Here is a 20,063-nt window from a genome sequence, read left to right on the forward strand (position 1 = left end):
TTTTGTGTGTATTTTACAGGTCACCATTGTATGGCAGCTTAGCTTTTCAGCTGCGCTCAGGGAGACGAAGGAGTTCTTCTAACCTTGATACATAGCACAGACTTCCTGTCAGCTAGAAGAACATGTCTTAGGTCTCGTCTCTACTAGACAAGTAAACCAGTTTCACTAAATCAATGTAAGAATCAGTCTAGTTAAAGCAGTGCAAATACCTGCAGTAGACAGTTACACCAGTTTAACTCTTGCTTATATCTGTATAGCTTAAAGTCCCAATCCTGGAAACATTTATGCAAGTGCTTAAATTTTATTCCTGTGAGGAATCTTATTGAACTAAAGGGGACCGCTTGTGCGCTTGAAGTTATGCCTGTGGGTAAGTCTTTAGGTCTTGGGACCTGTTGGGTAGCTTTTTAGGATCAGGGCCCAAGTCAGTAATTTACCAGTGTAAATTAAATTGATACAGGAAAAGATTAAATTGGTATTAGTGCATCCAAATTGGGGTTTGCACTGGTTTGGATCAATTTTTAAATCGATTTAGTTAAACTGGTTCACTTTCTCATGTAGACAAGATCTTAAAAAATCTGAATCATCCTTTTGTGGGGTTAAGTAGCAGGAAAAGCAGATTTACAAATAAAACCTTCTTGTGCAATTGCAAGAAAGGGTTTAGAAAAGTCTAAATTCTCACAGGCCAGGAAGGCTGCCCTCTCCTGCTAGACAGGGCCCCTCTGAGGGGGACTGGCATAACAGTAAGATTGCTGAACTGCAGACCTTCTTGAACCAAACATGTATATTGGTAAAAGCTTCTTTTCCAGAAAAGAACAACAAAAATAGGGAACACAAAGGTAGGCTGGGGTGGGGTGAAAACAGAGTTTATCTGAAAACTTGTGTGTTCAGCATTTCTGTCTGTCCTTTCAAATACAAGTGGGATATTTTTAAGATCTGATGCATTCCTCTCAATATATACAAGCTGAATATTATCATACGTTTATATTACATGATGGATTTACACTCTTTTCGGTTTAAATGATAATCCATTCATAGTTTAAAGCTTATAGTTTATAGAATCCATAGTAGACAACTTTCTGGTTTATGTTCAACAATTAAAGTCTAACACTGTGTCTTTTATTGGGTTCCATTGCCAGTGACGGATCATTGAAACTCAGTGCTAAAAGTTATGACTGACACCAAAATATCTGACAGGCATAGTCTGAGCAACTCCTGAATTTGTCGTTATATAGAGACAACTGGTCAAAATTTATGGGATTTTGAAAATTCAACATTCAAAAAACAAATCAATATTTTTCTGAATGATTTCCCCCCAATTTTCGTGGTCAACGTTTTTCAAGTTTTTGACGTTTGGTAAATGTCAAATTTGGTAAAATGGGGAAAAATTGAAAAAAAATCACATCTTTTTTGCCCTTTTCTCACTCTTTAATAACAGGTAGTTATTAACTGCTATGAGGGCTCACCAGACACAAAATATGAGGTTGTAAAACATCTCTTTAATCTAGTTGTCGAAGACCTGGGGTCAAATTTGTCTATGGTATAAGTTTATTGACTTCATTGGGTTTATAACAGTCCCATAATATTTCCTAGATTCTACCCAACATTTCTCTTAAAAAAGAATTGTGGACCTGCTTTCAGATCTAAGGGTGAGGTTTTCTCTACAAAAGATCCCAAGAAGGATTATCATGAAAAAAATTCCAAGAGACTCTGTATCATGGGTGTGACCATATTCTGAAATTCAATCCCCATTCAGGATCTGTATTTCCTTATAAAAATATGATTCCTTAAAAAAATACACAAATGTAAAATACTACATTTTCTATTATATTGTCTCTTATTTTCAGAATATGCAACTTGAATGTTAGACTAAATGAAGAGGTAATGCACCCCTCATTAAGAACCCTTCATTTCGCAAGCACCTTTGTATGTGCTCCCACTAAGTCACTTGCTCACAGTTTATTTTTCTTTTCAGTATTGGGATAACCTCTGAGCCATTGGTTAACTTGGATAGAATGGGGAGAAACTGTCAGAAGAGTCTTCAGTAAAGTTCTAGCGGGTGCTAGCTCAACATTACAGGTGCAATGGTCGCAAAGTCATATAGCGCTACTGAATCAGGACCTGATCCTACGAGATGGTGAGGGCCAGTTTTTGTCAATGGGAGTTGTACCACTCAACACATCTCAGGATCACACCATCAATGGGTCGTACTGCAATGCATAAAACTGGAGTGAGTACACAAATAATGCCCAAACTACACCCTGTGGTAATCTTTTAGGCCCTGATCCTGAAAACACTTACGCACGTAAGTAATTTTACTACTGCACGGAGTTCCATTGATTAAAAGGGGACTCCTCATGGAAAAGTTAAGCGCATGCCTGTATGTTTTCAGGATTGGGGCCTTATATTGCACCTCTATGGACTGGACTCCAGTCGCTTAATTGAGAAGGGCTTGTATACTCTAATAGGGCTATGGGGATTGAAAGATAATGTTGTGTTTTATACAGCTTTGGAATACAGCCTGCCATGTTGGGAAAAAACCAAAAAGAAGAAGAAAAATTAAAAGAGTGCTAAGGCAAACTGTCAAATGGCACATCTTGCCTCTTTTGTCATTCATTTAGATAACATCACAAAGGCAGACCAAAAGAGTTCTGTAAACATATAGCATACAGTACATCAGCCACAGGAAATAAAAAAAGAAAACAACCCTGTAATTCTTTCCTTTCTGTATTGATGTCCTTATAATTAAAGGAATTGCCTGGCCACTAAGAATAATGTGTTCCATGATTTTGTATGTTTTTTCTTCGTTTTTAAAAAAAGTTGCAGTGATTTGCCAGACAATAGTCCCTTGATGAAAACTAGGCATGACATGAAAAGTAAATCTGTAGAAATTTAGAAAATATAAAATATAAAAGAGTTTCACAGGCGATTTTTTTGTTTGTTGGTTTTGTCTTTTTTCTCAGCCTAGGAAAAGACACACTGGAAAGTTAGTATGGTTTTTTTGTTTTTCTTACAAAAGTTAAGGCAAACAGTTTATTGTGGCAAAATGTTGTCACAGAACCATTTCCAACACTGTTTGTTTGTTTGTAAATATCTTTTCGTGCTGAAATTGAAAATGAACACAAGCTTCTTAAGTTAACCAGAGACAGGGAGCTTGTTTAAAACAAAACAGAAAACTCCCATCATGATCCTTATGGAGTCTCAAGATGAAATATATCTCTGCTTCTTTCATAAAGTGGACCCTTTGCTCTGTGTCTGATTGTGCACATATTTCCGCAGGCTACAGAATATCTAGGGGTGGAGGGAAATAAACCTCGTCTGAAGCTCGAAGAAGCCAGGGAAACCCTATTTACATTCATTAGCCTATGTTAACGTGTTTTACTTCTCAGTATAGGCTGCAGTTTAATGAAAAGAGCTTAAAATGAAAAATCTAACATCCAGATGATGTTGTGAGATTTGCTAAATAAGACAATACTAAGAACTAAAAATATTAGGGCCAGCTGGGGTAAATCGGTATAGCTGAAGATCTGGCCCTATGAGTTTAGAGGGAACATTTTTTTCTCTTTTTCTTTTTTCTTCTTTATTCCCCTCAGACGGGGAACCAGTTTTGGTCAAGAAGTAAAAAACCCTTCTAAATTATCTACAGAAAAGCCATGGCTTTTCTACTTTAACACTGGCCCATTAACCACGATGTCCACACGAATGAATGCAACACAACTGGCCTTTAGGGGCATTAAATATTAGTTGGCAATAACTGAAGAATAGCTTTTTGGCAGTATGAGAAAGAAAAGTCTAAGGCTTGTGCTCTGCTTCTAACCAATAAAGACTCACTTCTCTCTTTCTTATATACCTGTAGCTTCCACTGACTATGGACTAGATGACCTCCTGAGGTCCCTTCCAGCCCTGATATTCTAATGATTCTATGTGATTATGACAATGCACTAGACCTGGGGTACATGCATGTCCCAGTGTGTCTGGACTTTCAAGGGAATCACTTTCCAGGTAATGGGCACAGGAGGATCATGTGATGAGGGAGCATGTGACTAAAGATGCCTGCAGGGAGGTATAAGAACAGCCTATATGAGTTCCTAGTGAGACTTGAGAATGATTAGCACCTCTGAAAAATGAAGCTGTAAGGTTTCCAGGACAGAAAAGTTAGCCACCAGTCATGCTGATGTAACCATGGGATCACCACAACTTTTTTTCTGATAAAAATGACCTGTTAATCATGCAAGCTTGATGGACATCTAGAGTAATACTTTGCAGAATTCCAACAATTCAATTAGGTTATGATCCATGTGCTCACTGAGGTTAATGGGCGTCCAACAAACTTTACATCAGGCCTGTGGTATATTCCCAGTACCAGCAGTGAATATGTCAGCTAGTATGACTTCAGCAGGAGTCATGTGTATGTGGCTATCATTTGCTAGTCTCCACTTGCCTTTGACTAAGGGTCAACTGGATAGCTGTGAAAGGTTACGTAAGAGGTTTGCCATTAATGGCTAACTGGAATAGCATAAGCAGTCCCTTTTTTTCTTTTCTTTTCCTTTCCTTTCCTTTTTTTTGTATGTCTCATATAATAGCTACCACAAACAAGTGTTTCTTACTGGCACAGAAAGAAAAGAGTTCAGAGCAAGAACTGTTTAATCAGATGTTTAGAACAAATAGTTAATGCAGTAAAAACACCATCCAAGAAAGAGTAGAAATATCATAGAAGCCACCTCAGCCTGGAAAGAGGGGGGTTTTTTTTGGTCGTTTTTTCTTTTTTCCCCTTCTTTTATTTTGGGGGGAAGTCTGGTAATTTCAAAGATACTCTGACATAATCATCATGATTGAAAATATTTAATCACCAAAAATTATAGGTGCTACTTTTGCTCTCGCTTGTACTGGGGTAAATCAGGAGTAGCTCCCCTGAAGTCAATGGAGTTACACTGATGTAAAACCAGTGAAAGTTAGGTCAGAATCAGGGCCATGGTCTTGCCATGAAAAAGTTGACTTCTTTTCCACTATAGAGAGTGGAATCTAAAAGCCAAGACTTTTCGAACCAATTAGTGATTTTGGATGCATCAGTGTTTTCAGTTCTCTATTTGAGATGCTTGAGAAGGGTCTGAATTTTCAGAGGGCAGGTGAACAGTTTTTGAAAATCAAGCTGCTTTAAGGGGCCTCAAATAGAGCACACGCACCCCGCCCCCCAAAAATGAGGCATCCAAAATCACTAGACACTTTTGGAAATCTTGGCCTCATCAACATAATCCTTCCTTCTGAAATATCTACTCAAGTAAAGCTCCAATGTATTTCCATGGGAACCTCGCCTGAGTATGGACGGTTGATTGGGTCCTAGGTCTGTACAAGTATAGGTTTACTTTGATTATACGTATCGAGAAATGCTTCTTTGAAAGGAAGCACGAAGTGAGAACCCGCACTTTCTCCCATTGAGGTCAACGGGTGCTTTGCCACTGACTTCACTGGGAGCAAGATCAGACAGTAAAATGTTTCATGTTCGAAGGAAACATAAAAATAGTATCTCTCATATGCCGGTGTTCAGCAGAAAAATCTCATAAATAAACACAGGCAGAGTTACTGAAAGGCAAGTAATTAAATCAGTAACTACATTTCACTTGTGGTGACAGCTGGATGTTTTTGATGTCAAGGTAATTTCCACTGTAATTTAAGGAGATAAAGTAGATGCACAATACTGTAATCTGGAAGATTTATATAAGGCAAAATCATCATTTGTGATTTGGTAGAAAGAATAATTAAGGTCCACTTTTGGTTTTACCAATAAGCAGAAATAGCCTATGGCATCTTTTGACACCACAAAGTGAACTCCACAATTAATATAAAACAAAATTATGCAAACATTTTGAGAAGGGTGTGTCTGAGTTTTAGCAAATTAAAATGATAAAATGATGTATGGCTCCTTCCACCCCCCCAAAAAAATCTATAAAATAATGTTAAAATATGATTTTTTTAAGGCTCTCATACCTGGCTACTGTGAAATTCAGACTTCCACAAAACACTGGGAATCTGATCAAACCTGCCAGATATATAAAGTAAAATATAAAAAGTGTTTTCTTTATATATATATTTATATAAAATCAAATAAATATGAAAGTATTTGTTCACTTTCCCATTTCTCTCTCACTCTAAAAACTAAAAAACAAACAGTATGTTTGGTGGGAAAATAATATTTGTGTGTGCATCTTCCTAAAGAACTAGAAATCAAAGCAACCCATCTGCAAGGCAATGGAGGCATTCACTTCCAGTTCACAGTATTGCAGTTAGAAGTACAGTGAGGTCTAAGGAAGTGATGGAGCAGGTGCTGCTCAGAACAGGGAAGGAAGAAGCAGTCACATGATCATACAGCACTGACATCGCCTTTTCTTTTGTGTACCTGGGACTGGTTCCATGGGCAGACTTTCTTCTTTCCCCTCTGGAGAGGAGGGCTCTGTTGTGTCAGACACAGGCCTTCCGGAGACCAGTTCGGCTGCATTTCCATCCATGGTAGATACGTCAGTCACGGTCTTCTCGCGCAAGGACTTCTCATCATCTTCATCTATGAGGACCAGTTCTGCCTTGATAGTTTCATCATAGCCCAGCACTTTTTTTGTCTCCTCTTCATCATCGATGTTTTGGTAACCCATAAAAATCATTGTCACTGGTTGATCCATGCTGGCCTCTGGGACTTCATCTCCAGAGATTTTTGCTTGGTGTTGAGGATTCCCAGAATTCCCCTTGCTAGGTGTATGTACCATTTCTAATTTTGCCTCTTTGAAGAGCATTTGTTCCTTCACATGGCTAAGGTTTCCATCTGCTATCACATTCCTGGCTGACACAGTCATTTCATACCCTCCTCTTACACTTGATTGTCCAGCTTTCTGTATAAGTTCATCTACATCCCTTGAGCTTAATTTATGAACTCCATTTTCTACCACTGTGCTTCCAGAGTGAACCTCATAGACTACCTTGGTACCATCATCATAGACTTTGAATCCTCTTTGATGGGTCCCCTCTGGGCCAATAGGTGATGCAGAGAGAATCTTGGTCTCTCCGGTCTGTTTGTCTTTCTCCACATTAATTTCCATGGCGTACAAAGCTTGAATGAAAACAAGAGAGGAAGTGCATGTTACAACAAAAAAAGCCAGTGAACTGTTAATTGCCAAACAGACAGAGAAAACTACTGTGCCCGTTTCCTATGAAGCTATTTCTAAAGAGCCAAGCATTTTACGTTAGAAGTGAGGTGCATACTGCGAACAGAACTGGTTATTACGATACCGTACTTTATGTAACTGGATGCTAGGCATGCCTGCTGTAAACTAGAGATACTCTTCCAACTAAATCTGTGCAGAAGTGGTTCTGGTCACTTAGAAGCGTGAAGATCATTTAGGTTAAGTGGGCTCATGGTGTACTTTTGACAAAATGAGATGACAACATGCAGGTCTACCACAGCCTTTCATCTTTGTGCTTGCCTCAGGTTCCAAGAAGAATTGATCTCAAAGCTCCTGACGTGCTCCCGCTCCTACCATCCAGCCCATAAACAGCTGTTAGCAAATTTTGTTTGGGAAGGAATAAAATGCCCCTGACAGCTTGTTTTATTACTCAATATTTACTCCTACAAATGCCTTTCATCCATAGCTCTCAAAGCACTTTACAAAGCTTGGTAGTTATCATTATCCCCTGCTACACAGATGAGGCACAGATCACATAAATGACACACCCAGCTCACGCTGCAGGTCAATGGCAGAACTAAGAACAGAACTCTGGTTTCCTGGCTTCCCGTCCAGCCCTCTGTCCACTGGATCAGTAAGAACTTAAGGAAGTAAGGTGTGTTTTTAACATTTTGATCTTAATGAAAAGTATATATATATATAAAAAGCATAGAAATACCCAAGCTGATTCTTCTTATGGGCTCCTAAAGATTGTTTTCAAAGGGGAGACAGTATAGGGGTGAACTTGATTTCAAAACTGGACCAAACAAAGGGTAATAGACGCACCTGAATTCCAGACTAACAAGGAAAACATTCCCCGACATGAAAGAGTTAAGAAAGGTGCAGTAACAACAAGAGCATTGTGATCACCACGCAGTGGGGTAGACAGGCAGCCCGCACACAACTTATCCTTCATTCTAAGATCGTGGTGCAAACTCTAGAGCTCAGTTTTCAAGGTACAATTGTAAAGGTCTCTCAGCTTGTCTGAATGTAACTGTCTATTTAAGTGCTCCTTATATAAAGATGAAAACATTTTGTCTCCTTAAAAGGTACGAACACACAATTAATTGCAGTCGCCATGGTGGGAGTTGTCGCCAGCTGTTGTGAAACTTACCACACTGTCTCATGAAAATTCCAATTCAGTGGACCACAACAAAATTATGAGGATTTCTCTTACTAGGGGAGACCGTCACTTATTGGTGAATACAAAAAAAACCCCAAACCCACGTAAATTGTTACACTGTCTATTAGCAGTGCTGCATTTTCTAGGAGGGCTGTTCAATACCATCCATGAACATTTTTCTTGAAAATAGTGGTAATATTAAAATTACCCCAGTGAGGTTTCAATTCTCCCTACTCCCTCACCATATTATCAAGCTTATGTGTCGCTTCCTAGGGCCAAACTCTGTCATAAGCATAGGGAGCATATAATATTGTTCATAATGGACCTCTCTCTGCCTATCTAGAGAAATCCACTTCTGCGTTAAACACTTTTAAGATGCTTGGAGCTATGCACCATGCATCTGAGATTCCAGCCAGCAAAATTCTGAGCAGCCACAGTGAAGGTTTTCTATATCCCTGCTGACTTTAAAAAGCGGGACAGTCCCATTTTATTTCTTTGTATGTACTGATTTACACCTCAGTGCTTGGTCAGTTTTCTCCCACCCTCTTCTTGAGTTCCCCCATGCTTTTGCTCACAAAGACAAGAGCTGAGTTTAAGGGGGCGGGGAGGGGCTGCTAGTTCTTGCTCCTGCTACATGGGACCCCTTGAGTCAGGCAGTTAGTGGCTCACCAGCCTGCTGCCTTCCAAGTTCACCTTTCTGTCCAGTGCCCAGCAGCTAAGCAAGACATCTGTCTGAAACAGGAATTCCTATAGCTTATTGACAGGAAAAAGCACGACTGCCTGTCTCTATCCGGTTGGTGCCCTTATGAATTGCTAGATTAGCGTGCATGCCAAGGGGACCTGCTGTGGAGTGCACTTCACTGCTTCTCCAAGCAGGAGGAGTGCAGTGTGGTCCTATTCATTTGCCCGCCATGTCATTCAGGGATCATGCCCTGCTGCCTATGCCATGACTGGATGTGTGGAATAAGAGGCCCCTACAACAGCTTCCTGCACTTGTGTACAAGTACAGCAGAGGGCTGGGCTGCAGTTAGCTCTGAGCATTTAAAGCAGAACCTTGGTTTGTATTCTTTGTTGCTATTTAATTGGTTGATTGGTTTTAGTGTCTCCACGTGTATCATTCGGGGTAATACATGACAAGTAGCATGTTTCTGTCGTTTGGGTTGTCCCCATTTTGGGATCTCTGAGACTCGTGTTTCTAAAGTCTCATCTAAGTAGTTGTTACTTGAACCTTAAATCCAAGTTAGAGAGACATTAAGATGATTAAACAAGAGAAGAAGAACCCCACTCTTACTGCACAGGAGCTTGCTTGTTTTTGCCTGTGATTTCTGTGAGGAAGTGTTATCTAGGGGCTAGGGCCTGGGGCTGGGAGTCAGAACCTCAGGGTTCCAGTCCTGGTTCTGCCCTGACTTGGTTTCTGATATCGGGAAAGTCACCCGACCACTCTGAAACACTCAGGCTCCTAGTGACCAAACACGTCAGCCCTCAGTAATGTAAAAGTTGCTGTCATTTTCAAATGGTGTTTCTGTTTAAGCTGTGAGGCAGTTCATATTGTTTAATGCAGACCAGGGGTGTGATTTTTCAAGGCTTCCATGTGCGGAACACCCAATTGAAGTCAATGGGAGTTGCTCCTATGGAATGCTTGAGGACTGGTGCCGGCATCTGTATCTGACCTTGCAGGATTCAGAGGCTCCACACTTTTGGAATAAGGACTCCAGAAATACAAATAAGTACCGACTTGTCCACATATAGAAAGAGTTGCAAGATGCATCCCTTTGTCCAGATGTCCACTCTTGATGTACAATGATCTCCTAGGCATTTAGGGTCAGAGTTTCAAAACTAGTTGGAAGGAAGGAAGGAACTGTTTTCCCACTGCTCATCTGTGTTAGAAAGTTAACACAGATGTGGTTATATCCTTAAGAATTAAGACACTGACTTGGGAGCTTATTGTCATTGTTACGTATTGATTTCAGAATGTTACACCTGGGACTCTTATATTAGTTAGCTGTTACTCACAGAAGTAGTGCCAATGACTTGATTAAAACTACTCCTATGAGTAAATGCACATTGATATAAACAAATATTCCACAATTGGACCCTTTATAAGCAGATCCTCGCTGAAATGTATTGCCATGGGAAAAGCAGAACAGGAGAAATTTGCTAATCTTTGCTTTTGTTAATCTACTTGCGGATGAAATGGGAATCTAATATAGTACTTCCAAAAGTTGTTGAAAAATAAAGCATGTGATTAATTTTTGTCTTTGCAGTTCTTGTCAAACAGCAAAAAGCACGACTTATTAATACGGTTGGAAATTGGATGATAGTGAAGCGTTGAAAGTACAAAAGTACCTGAAGACGAGAGCCTGCATTACTGTAAGTACACTTTCTGTACAAGTCTAATTACAATGTAACCTGATTTAGTATTTCATAAGAACAACATCCCAGAGTACATCTTATGGAGTACTGTTTCTACCTGTTAAATGGCCTTTAAAACATGACTATCAAGTCTGTCACTTTTTAAAAAGATGTTCTCAACAATCTTTAATCATGCAATAAAACAAAGCTTATGTTAAATAGTCTTTGACTGTATGTGCTGCTTGCCCTATCCGTTAAGCTGTTTCAGTGCATGGAGTCCAGTTATCAAAGAAATACACAAGCAGGCCGAGCTTTTGGGTTATGTTATGGAGGACAGCAGAGATGATTCTTTTCGTGTTTTTGACACAATGGAGCTAGAAACACACAGGCAAATGGGATGTATCAATTTCTGTCTAAAGCAGGTCAGATTTAGCACTGGGATGTGCTGTCTGGCGCCTTGCAAAGAGGAACTGAACCAGATGAAGTGTCCCCATTTGTGGATAGCACCTCAAATAGACACACGCTCTTGCTGCATGAAATAACTGGAATGCCGATGTACCATCTTTCGTTATTGCTACTCTGTGATGGCAATGACGTACCGAGCGGCATGTTGGCATTAATGCATGCAGCATATAGTTTTGAATAGAACAGTATTGAAAATATAAGTAAAATCAACATCTAGGATCTTGCTCATGAATTGCTCCAGTTTAGCAATACATTGAGGCTGAAATTCTGTAACCTCAGCCTGAAACCCAAAGGCGTGTAACATCTTTTATTGCCCCCTAAAGAGTTAAGCATTGTGCTGAAATAAACAACTTCTTTCTGTTCTGTAAGGTTTTACACACATAGTGGGTTGTGTTTGTGTGTGTCTCATTCATCTCAGTGGAAGTTGTGTGGGTGCAGGAAAGGTGTTATTATCATGGCCTAGATTCCATACATTTACATCAGCAGAGATGGAGAGAGAATCAAGCTGAACGCCTCCATTAAAAAGATATCTGCCAAGTGTGCAATGCTACTTTTTAGGACTCACCAAGTATGTAATATAAATAAATGACTTTGAAATTGCTCGCTGCTGTTCAAAGAGCCTTGACGTATTCACAGAATAAAAATCACGTGGCATTTAAACTATATCTGGGCACCAGTCCCATTAAGGTTAATATAGATCTATATATAAACAGAAGTTTGTGTCTACTGGATTGGCTTATAGAATACAGATCTCCTTGCGACTTACCAGGTACCCTGCTCGATCCGTCCCACCCAGGAACTGGCTCTGCTGTTCGTGAATAGAGGGTTGGGAGTTCGGGGATCTGGGAGTAAATGTAATTTACTGCATCTGGTGTCAGAGAACAGAAAATACAGTTAGATAATGTTATGAGCCCGAGTGGCTTCATTGCTTAGACAGCAGAGTGTTAACTTATCAACCCAAACAATAGACATCAGAGCTTTGTACTGGATAATTGGATCAAAGTAAACAAAGTGCCAAGTCACAGTCATGTGACTGGTGTTCAGCAGACTAGCTGAGGTAGGAGAGAACATGTCCAGATGACTCAAACTTTGTGTCAGTTGCACACATCAAACTATTTGTCAGGCGCTTCTGGATTTTATGAGGTCAGTGACCTCAACAAAAGAATGAACCCCATGTAATGGGTAGAATAAAGGATGTTTTATAGAGAAATACTCATATAAAATGAAGTTTAAAAACTCTGGAGGTTAACAGTGATCAAATGGCATGACAGGCCAGCTCCCTTATATCAGTTATTTGGCATATTATTTTTGTGTTTTATAGGTTGGTGAGCTGGCATTTGGCTGATCCCACGCTTACTTGACATTTGGTGGGAATAGAATACCTTGCAGTTCCACAGTGCCACCTTTCATCCAAAGCCCTCTGGCCCTGAGTCAATAGGAGCCTAACTTTAAGCATTAACTTTAGTAGAACTACTCACATGCTTACAAATGGGCACGATTCAGTATCTTGTTGAAATGGGACTTGAAAGTGGTCCACAAATATTGACTAAGACTCACAACAGCAGTGCTGGGAGGTAGACTACGGGAAATACTTACCGATTCCTAAATTACACACAGATAGGTTAAGTGACTTGCCCAAGGTCGTGCTACCAGCCAATGGTAGAGTCAGGAGCTCTCAGTCTCCTGCTCTAGGAGCTTCTTTCCAGGTTTAAACACACAAGACAAAGTAATTATTCAAGATGTTTGCATGCTAGGCAGAAGAAGAAAGACCAGATTTTGATTTCTGAAGCAATACTGAAGTATGATCACAAGGAGTATTTTCTTTGGTTTGTTAAATCGACTCCATATTTCCAGGCACAGGTGTTTGCCTCAATCTGCCTATCACGGCATTGATCCTTGGAAATCCTATAGTCTAGTGCAGGGGTGGACAAACTTTTTGGCCCGAGGGCCACATCGGCGTTACAAAACTGTATGGAGGCCTGGGATAGGGAAGGCTGTGCCTCCCCAAACAGCCTGGCCCCCACCCCCATCCACCCCCTCCCACTTCCCACCCCCTGACTACCCCCCTCAGAACTCCCGACCCATCCAACCCCCTCTGCTCCTTGTCCCCAGACCACCCCCTCCCGGGACCCCTGCCCCTAACTGCCCCCCAGGACCCCACCCCCTATCCAACCCCCCCTGCTCCCTGTCCCCTGACTGCCCCGACCTCTATCCACGCCCCCACGCCCTGACAGCCCCCCCGGGAGTCCCACACCTATCCAACCCCTCCGTTCCCCCATCCCCTGACCCCTCCCCCCCCCCAGAACCTCCACCCCATCCAATTGTCCCCTGCTCCCTGTCTCCTGTCCACTCCCCGGGACCCTCTGCCCCTTATCCACCCCCTCACCATGCTGCTCAGAGCAGCAGGAGCTCACAGCCCCGCTGCCCGGCCGGAGCCAGCCACGCCACCTGTGCTGCCCGGCAGGAGTGGCGGGCCAGAGAGCTGGCGGCGCAGCGCACTGAGGCTGCGGGGGAGGGGGAACAGCAGAGGAGGGGCCGGGAGCTCGCCTCACCGGCCGGGAGCCCAGGGGCTGGGCCGGGCGGTCCCCCAGGCCGGATGTGGCCTGCGGGCCGTAGTTTGCCCACCTCTGGACTAGTGAATCCTAGTCCCCCAGGGAACAGTATGTATAGCCAGACTGGAGCGAGGCCCCCATGGATCTCAATTACAGAGACAGAGAATGATGTCTTTACTGCTATCTCCAGTCAGAACTGCGCCTCCCTCACAGCCTCTGATAAAAAAAATAAAGCTTGTCTAAGGCACACTACATTTACCCATCCCCACCACTGAAATGTGACATACAGAAACTGTTTCCTGGGATCCCTGATTTTCAATCTCACTTTGTACTGCAAGGTGTTTGGCATTATATATTTCATGGTAACTTCTTGGTCCTGGTTTATTTCAATCAGAACGGTCCACCTCTGTCCATACATTGTGGAACTTTCCACCTTCCCTGGTGACATGTTCTATCTATCTGAGGTACTTAAATAGCCCTTCCTTACAGTAATATCTGAGTGCCTCACAGTCTTTAATGTATTTATACTCATAACACCTTTAGGAGCTAGGAAAGTGATACTATCCCCATTTTATAGATGAGGCAATGAGACAGCGAGAGACTAAGTGACTTGGTCATGGACAGACAGGAAGTCTGTGTCAGAGTAGGGAAATGAACCCAGGTCTACTGAGCCCCAGGCTATCACCCTAATCACTGGACCATCCTTCTGAGAGAAGCTCAGGAGCAAGACAAGGCAAATTTCTCTGCCACCCCGAGAGGTATTAGCAAAATTCTAATATTCACCAAATTTTATGGTAAATAAGAGATTCTATTTTCTCTGTTCCCTCAAAACATAAATCTTCCAGTCCTTGGGGTTAAAAAATATAGATGATGTTGTTTCTTCTAAATCTGGTGTATACTAGTCTTGTTAAAACAATAAATACTGGAGGGGAAACAAATCTGTCTGTTTTGGTCTCTCCCATTGCTTGTAATCAGAAGAGATGGGAACGTCTGTGCAGTGTGTGTGTCTGTGTGTGTGGACCCATGCAGGACGGGGAGAAATCAGGATTAAGAATTCATTCGGTGGCTGCTTCATCTAGTTCTTTGTGCGCAAATGTGCACCTCACAAAACCCACCATCCCAACTGTTGGTAGTCTCAGTAAAAAGGTGAAGCAGAAAAGGGGCATGAAGACTGAATTACCCTCTGATCTCTGAAGCTGAGTCTGTGCTAGGAAAGTCAGGACCCGTTATCCATGACATGGTGGTAAAAAGGCCGGAGCCTGGTCTACACTAGAGCCTCCACCACTGCTACTATCAGTAAAGCTGCACAAGTGGTGAATTCTAATCCTGGGCGAGTATTATGGATTTGACAGCCTGGAAGTCTTCCTCCATCTCTTGGCTGAGGCACCTTAATTGAGTGAGGAAACTTCCATTGCCACTGCTCATGCTGTATCCGTTGTGGGTGTAAATGGAGGACAGTATTATCTAACGCTGCCAATCCAGCATCTGTCACCACTACAGAACTCATATTCCTCATGGAAATACATAGATGTGATTTGTACCAAGTGCCTTTGAAAGCAAGGGCTGGGTTTGGGAAATATTCTTTATTTCACACCTCAGTGGGCAAACGTAAGCCTCAGAACTGGACTTTTTTGTTTTAAATGCATAGTGCCTTCTGAAAGCTTTTTCGTTTTTCTGCAATAAGGCCTGAGAGAAACAATTATTTAAAACACAGCTCACTGAGCAATGGACAGTAACAGCTGCTCTCTCTTTTACAAGGTTTCTTGCCTTTGGTGAGACACGGGTACAGTTCCTCTGTGCGGTTATTCTGGGAATCTGCATCAGCACGTTTCTGAAATCTGTTTTCCACACGCAGAACTGCTGGCTCTTTCCACGTGCCAGGACATGAAGCAGTTTGGTCTGGAAGCAATGGAAATCCAATAAATAGTTGTTCAACCAGACTATGGAGGGTCTGGTTGGAACAGAAAACTGGGTACCAGGACATCTGCGTTGCATTTCCTTCTCTGACAGCAAATCTCTCTCGGGCCTTGGGCAAGTCACTTCATTTCTTTGCTCTGCTTTCCCCATCTTTAAAAAGGGAACAATAATTACCCTAATGATAGGGTGCTATGAGGGTGAGCTAGGTTAAAATGTTTATATTATATGGAAGGGATATTAAATACTGTGTGTCAGGGCTTAAGCCAAGCTCTAACTCTCAAAGACAAGGATGAGACCTAATGTGGCAGGCAGATTATCCACATCTGCTACTCTGGGGTTCTTACTCCTTCCTCCGAAGTAGGTGGTGCTGGCCACCATCTGAGACAGACCATAGGAATTGCCCGTGTGGATGAAACCCATGTTGCTAAAACAAACTGAAGATGAAAAGAATGATGTTGTTATAGAATTGCTGCCACCTTACTGTCTGACCTTGGTCACATCCCTCAACCTCTCTCTACCTAGCATTTTACTCAGCATCTTTACAATGGACACAATTGACCTACTTCGCAGGGGTGTTCTGAGGTTTAGTTAATGTTTGTTCAGATAAAAGGTGCTACAGTGCATAAGTGGAAAAATATGAATCCATTTGTTTCTTTAAGTGGATTTGGATATTTTGCTTTCTCCTTTTGGTATGTTACAACTCTTTAAAACATTCTTAAAATTGGTGTCCTGGCATTGTGGGTTCCTTAAAACAGATTAAATTTTAGGATTATGGCATTTTCCACGCCATCAACCAAATGAATGCTTAGGAAAATATATAGGGCCACATTTCTAAAGAGCTCAGGGCAGATTTTCAAGGGCTCAGTACCCAGAAATAGGTCCAGGCTTGCAAACGAGCTCAGCACTCATGAAGGCATGTAAATTAGGCTAGATTTACAAAAATGCTCAGTAGCCTGCAGCTCCTATGGAGATACCTGTGACTAGATGTTCACATTAGGACCTCACCCAACACAATGAGCGCTTTTGAAAATCTGGCTGCTTATTTTGGTGCCTAAATGCGAGCAGAGCTCTTCTGAAAATTCTGGCCCTGGGGACCAAAGTCCGTTCACAGTTATACCCGTGTAACCCTCTTGAATGCCATGGAGCAGAACTGGCACACATAGATACATCGAGAGCAACTCCATGCAGCTAGACTGGATATACACATATGTAATAGAGATCAGAATCTGGTCCACAGGGTGCATATTTATGTCCAGATTCCAAAGGATTAAAAATCAAGTTTGGCTGAAAGGCTTGGATTTCATTAAGCTTTGGTTTGGGGCTATAGCTGAGTGACCAACGTTACTGTAAATGTGGCATTCAGACATTTTAATGGGAATGGAGCCAATAAAGAGATTAATAAAAAAAAATGTACAGCTGAAAAGCAATAAACAGGAGGGATGAGCTAAAGATAACAAAAATCCACACTCTGCTCTTTTGAAGATCTCTGCAGCCATCTTGCCAATTTGGTTTTAGACCTCTGATTGTGAACAGGGCAGAGGGAACAGTAATGGAGTCTGCTCCATCTTTTCCAAGCATCTCTACATGAGGAACACGGTATGAGTCGGGTTTACAGGACTGTCGTTTTGCCAGACAAACTCGGATTCATGTTTAATCCACCCACAGGCTTGTGCCTATGGGCAGGTCTACACTAGAAGCGCTACACTGGCGCACCTGCATCACTGTAGCACGCCGGGTGAAGATGCTCTATGCCGAAGACGGAGCGTGCTCCCGTCGGCATAATCATCTCCACGAGAGGCAGAAGCTGTGTCGGCTGGAGAGCCTCTCCCACTGACATAGCGCTGGAGTGGACAGCACTTAGGTCGCCGTAACTTGCGTCGCTCAGGAGGGTGTCTTTTTCACACCCCGGAGCGAAGTAAGTTAGATCGACTTAAGCGACAGTGTAGACATGCCTTAAATCTATTACATTTTTGCAGGCCATGTTCATTCTTAATCAAACTCCTCTGAAGCCAATGGAATTATGCCAGCAATGAATTTGGCCCAGTGTGTTTCCTTGTCTCTTCATGCTTCATGTCCAGTCTAGTAGCATCTTCTCAATCATTCCGTTTATTAACGGTAACTTGCAAAACCCATAGCGTCACTGCCATTGTGCTTACTGTTCTATTGGCCTGCAATGAGCTTAGTAAAAACATGTACGGCCAAGAGATACTAGGGTCAAGCTCATCCCTGATGTAACTCCAGTTCAAGGAGTCACACCAGATATGAATGTGGTTTATACTTAGTAATTGCTCTCTGTAATCCTAGCCTAACGGAGAGTGATAGAATCACAGTATCCATACAGCCCAGCACTATACTGTGTCGTCGATGTCCAGTGCAGTTTTGTGCAGGGATAGCTGATGTATTTTGCAGCACATCTCATGACATGTTTAAATGAAAGGCTTGTCAGCTCTTTGTCTGTGATGTGCCACCAGAGCACTGATATGCTGCAAACTGGCTGTAGTGTGAGGAGGAGAAGAGTCAGCATGTGACAGGCCTGCTGTCCCCAGCCTAGTCATTGCCATTCTGCTTCCTCTCACTGGGGGATCTGAAGCAGTCAGTCAAAGTGCAGTTACGCTGTGGAAAGTGACCACATGGGAGTGATGTTTATTTGCTTCATTGACGTAGAGTTCAAAAATGGTCATTTAGAAATAAAAAGATGTCTTTTTCCACCTTCCAATTCAACCTGGCTTCTCTCTGATCCATGAATCATTTTTATATAGTCACTTTTCTGACATCTGAATTAAAAGGAAGATGCTCAACAGCCAGTGTCTCAGATGGAAAAAACATGAGCACAGAGCAATTTATTCTCTGGTTTATGGACTCCGCGGCATGGGTCACTTGCCTGGATCCTCTGGGCATATCTCACTTAATCAAGGTCCTGCCAGTTCATGGGCCTCAAGCACTGGAGCACCTCAGTCCCTCTTTTTGTGACCTGTGGCACATAATAGTTGGGTCTCTTCAGGGCTGTAATACTTGTGTCTGATTTCGGGAGGGCCTAGTGTGGGTGTTGGTGGCCTGTGCTGTACAGGAGATCAGACTAGATGATCTGCTGGTCCCTTCTGGCACTAAACTCTGACTCCAAGTCCTTCAGGGAGTGTCAGCAATTGACATGAGGGTCATGAGTGCTAGACGGTGCACTCAGATCTTTGCTTTAGCAGGTTATTCCTTCATTGTCCATCACAGGTTTCCTTGCACTTTCCTCTGAGGGATCTGGGAGCGGTTACGGTCAGAGAGATGGTTGGTCTGCAGCTGTTCAGCTCTTCCTATTTCCTCTGAAAGGTTTTTAAAAATTTACATAATGAGACAGCTCCCTATTGGCTACAAACCCGTTTCTTCCTACTGAGATCAGCTATAGTTTATGCTTATTAACTTGTCTCCAGTTCAGACGGCAGAAAGAAAAAAGATTATTAATTTTTGCCAAACACTGATCTTTGTCAAACAATGCCCCCCAATCATCCATGTGGTGGGCTTGCAACATGTACTTTCTCTGGGAGAGCAGAACACAAGAGACTTAACGGTTCATTCAGGATATCATGTATAGGAAGACCTGGTCCTCGCCTTGAAGAATTTATGATCTATTGACAAGTAACAGATGAAGGGCGAGGGGCAGCGATATAACACAAGTGAAGCGGTTATGATGATGGTAGGCACACATCTCACCAGCTGTATTTTTGCTCTGATTATCTATTTATATTATAAAAGCTTAGTTTTAGTTTGCATTGGATTTGGAAGTTCCTGTCAACCTCTGCGAAATCCTGCTTCTTGCAAACTTGTGAGGAAAGTTAGCCTCAAGAGGCAGATAAACTTTAATGAGAGGAGAAGTCGCTTTTGGATCTCGAGAAGCGCCACTAGTGGGGGTGCTATGATAATGCTGGAAAATACCATGGCCACCATTTTATAACTGGGGTTGCCTACACTGAGACACTTAGGATCAGTTTTACAAAGGCATTTAGGCACATAAAGGTGCAGATAGACACTTTTGTAAATACGATTTGGTACCTAAGTGCCTAACTCCCATTGAAATCAAGCAGAGCTGGGTGCCTAACTCACTTTGGTGCTTTTGAAAACTATCAGCACCTTTGTGCCTAAATACCTTTGACTGTCTGGCCCCAAAATATAAGTCGCCATTTTTTCAAAGGTGCTGAGCACTTGCAACTGCCATTGAGTTCGGTACCAGAAAGCAGAAAACCAGGTCCCCTGGTATATAGGTGCCCACCTATGGATGCAGGTGATTAACGGTAAGAACCCATGTTAGAAATGTCTGGCCTAAGTGTCTGGTTGTGGCTGGCTCTGCACAGGTACGTGTGGAGGATGGGTGGAGTGAGAAAGGGTGCAGAGGGCCCTGCCCCAGCTTGCACAGTGCCTGTCACAATCAGCAGCATTCACCCTAGGAACAAAACATTTGCCTTG

The 20,063-nt window shown here is 42.3% G+C and overlaps 1 protein-coding gene across 5 annotated transcripts in view; it reads right to left on the reverse strand.

The window, feature by feature from the left end:
* The window catches only part of PALM2AKAP2 (PALM2 and AKAP2 fusion), a 386,485-nt gene that overhangs the window by 195,630 nt on the left and 170,792 nt on the right, over positions 1–20,063 (reverse strand). For 4 of the 5 annotated variants that reach the window (XM_043547587.1, XM_043547583.1, XM_043547585.1 and 1 more), the window contains exons 6-7: positions 11,912–12,013; positions 6,392–7,093 (exon numbers count right to left, since the gene is read on the reverse strand). In XM_043547587.1, coding sequence (XP_043403522.1) covers positions 6,392–7,093; positions 11,912–12,013 — 804 coding nt within the window. The remainder of the gene's footprint in view (positions 1–6,391; positions 7,094–11,911; positions 12,014–20,063) is intronic. The other variant, XM_037902154.2, reaches the window with a different exon arrangement.

This window comes from Chelonia mydas, chromosome 5, assembly GCF_015237465.2.
Source record: "Chelonia mydas isolate rCheMyd1 chromosome 5, rCheMyd1.pri.v2, whole genome shotgun sequence".
In the NCBI taxonomy this organism is placed as follows: Eukaryota; Metazoa; Chordata; order Testudines; family Cheloniidae; genus Chelonia; species Chelonia mydas.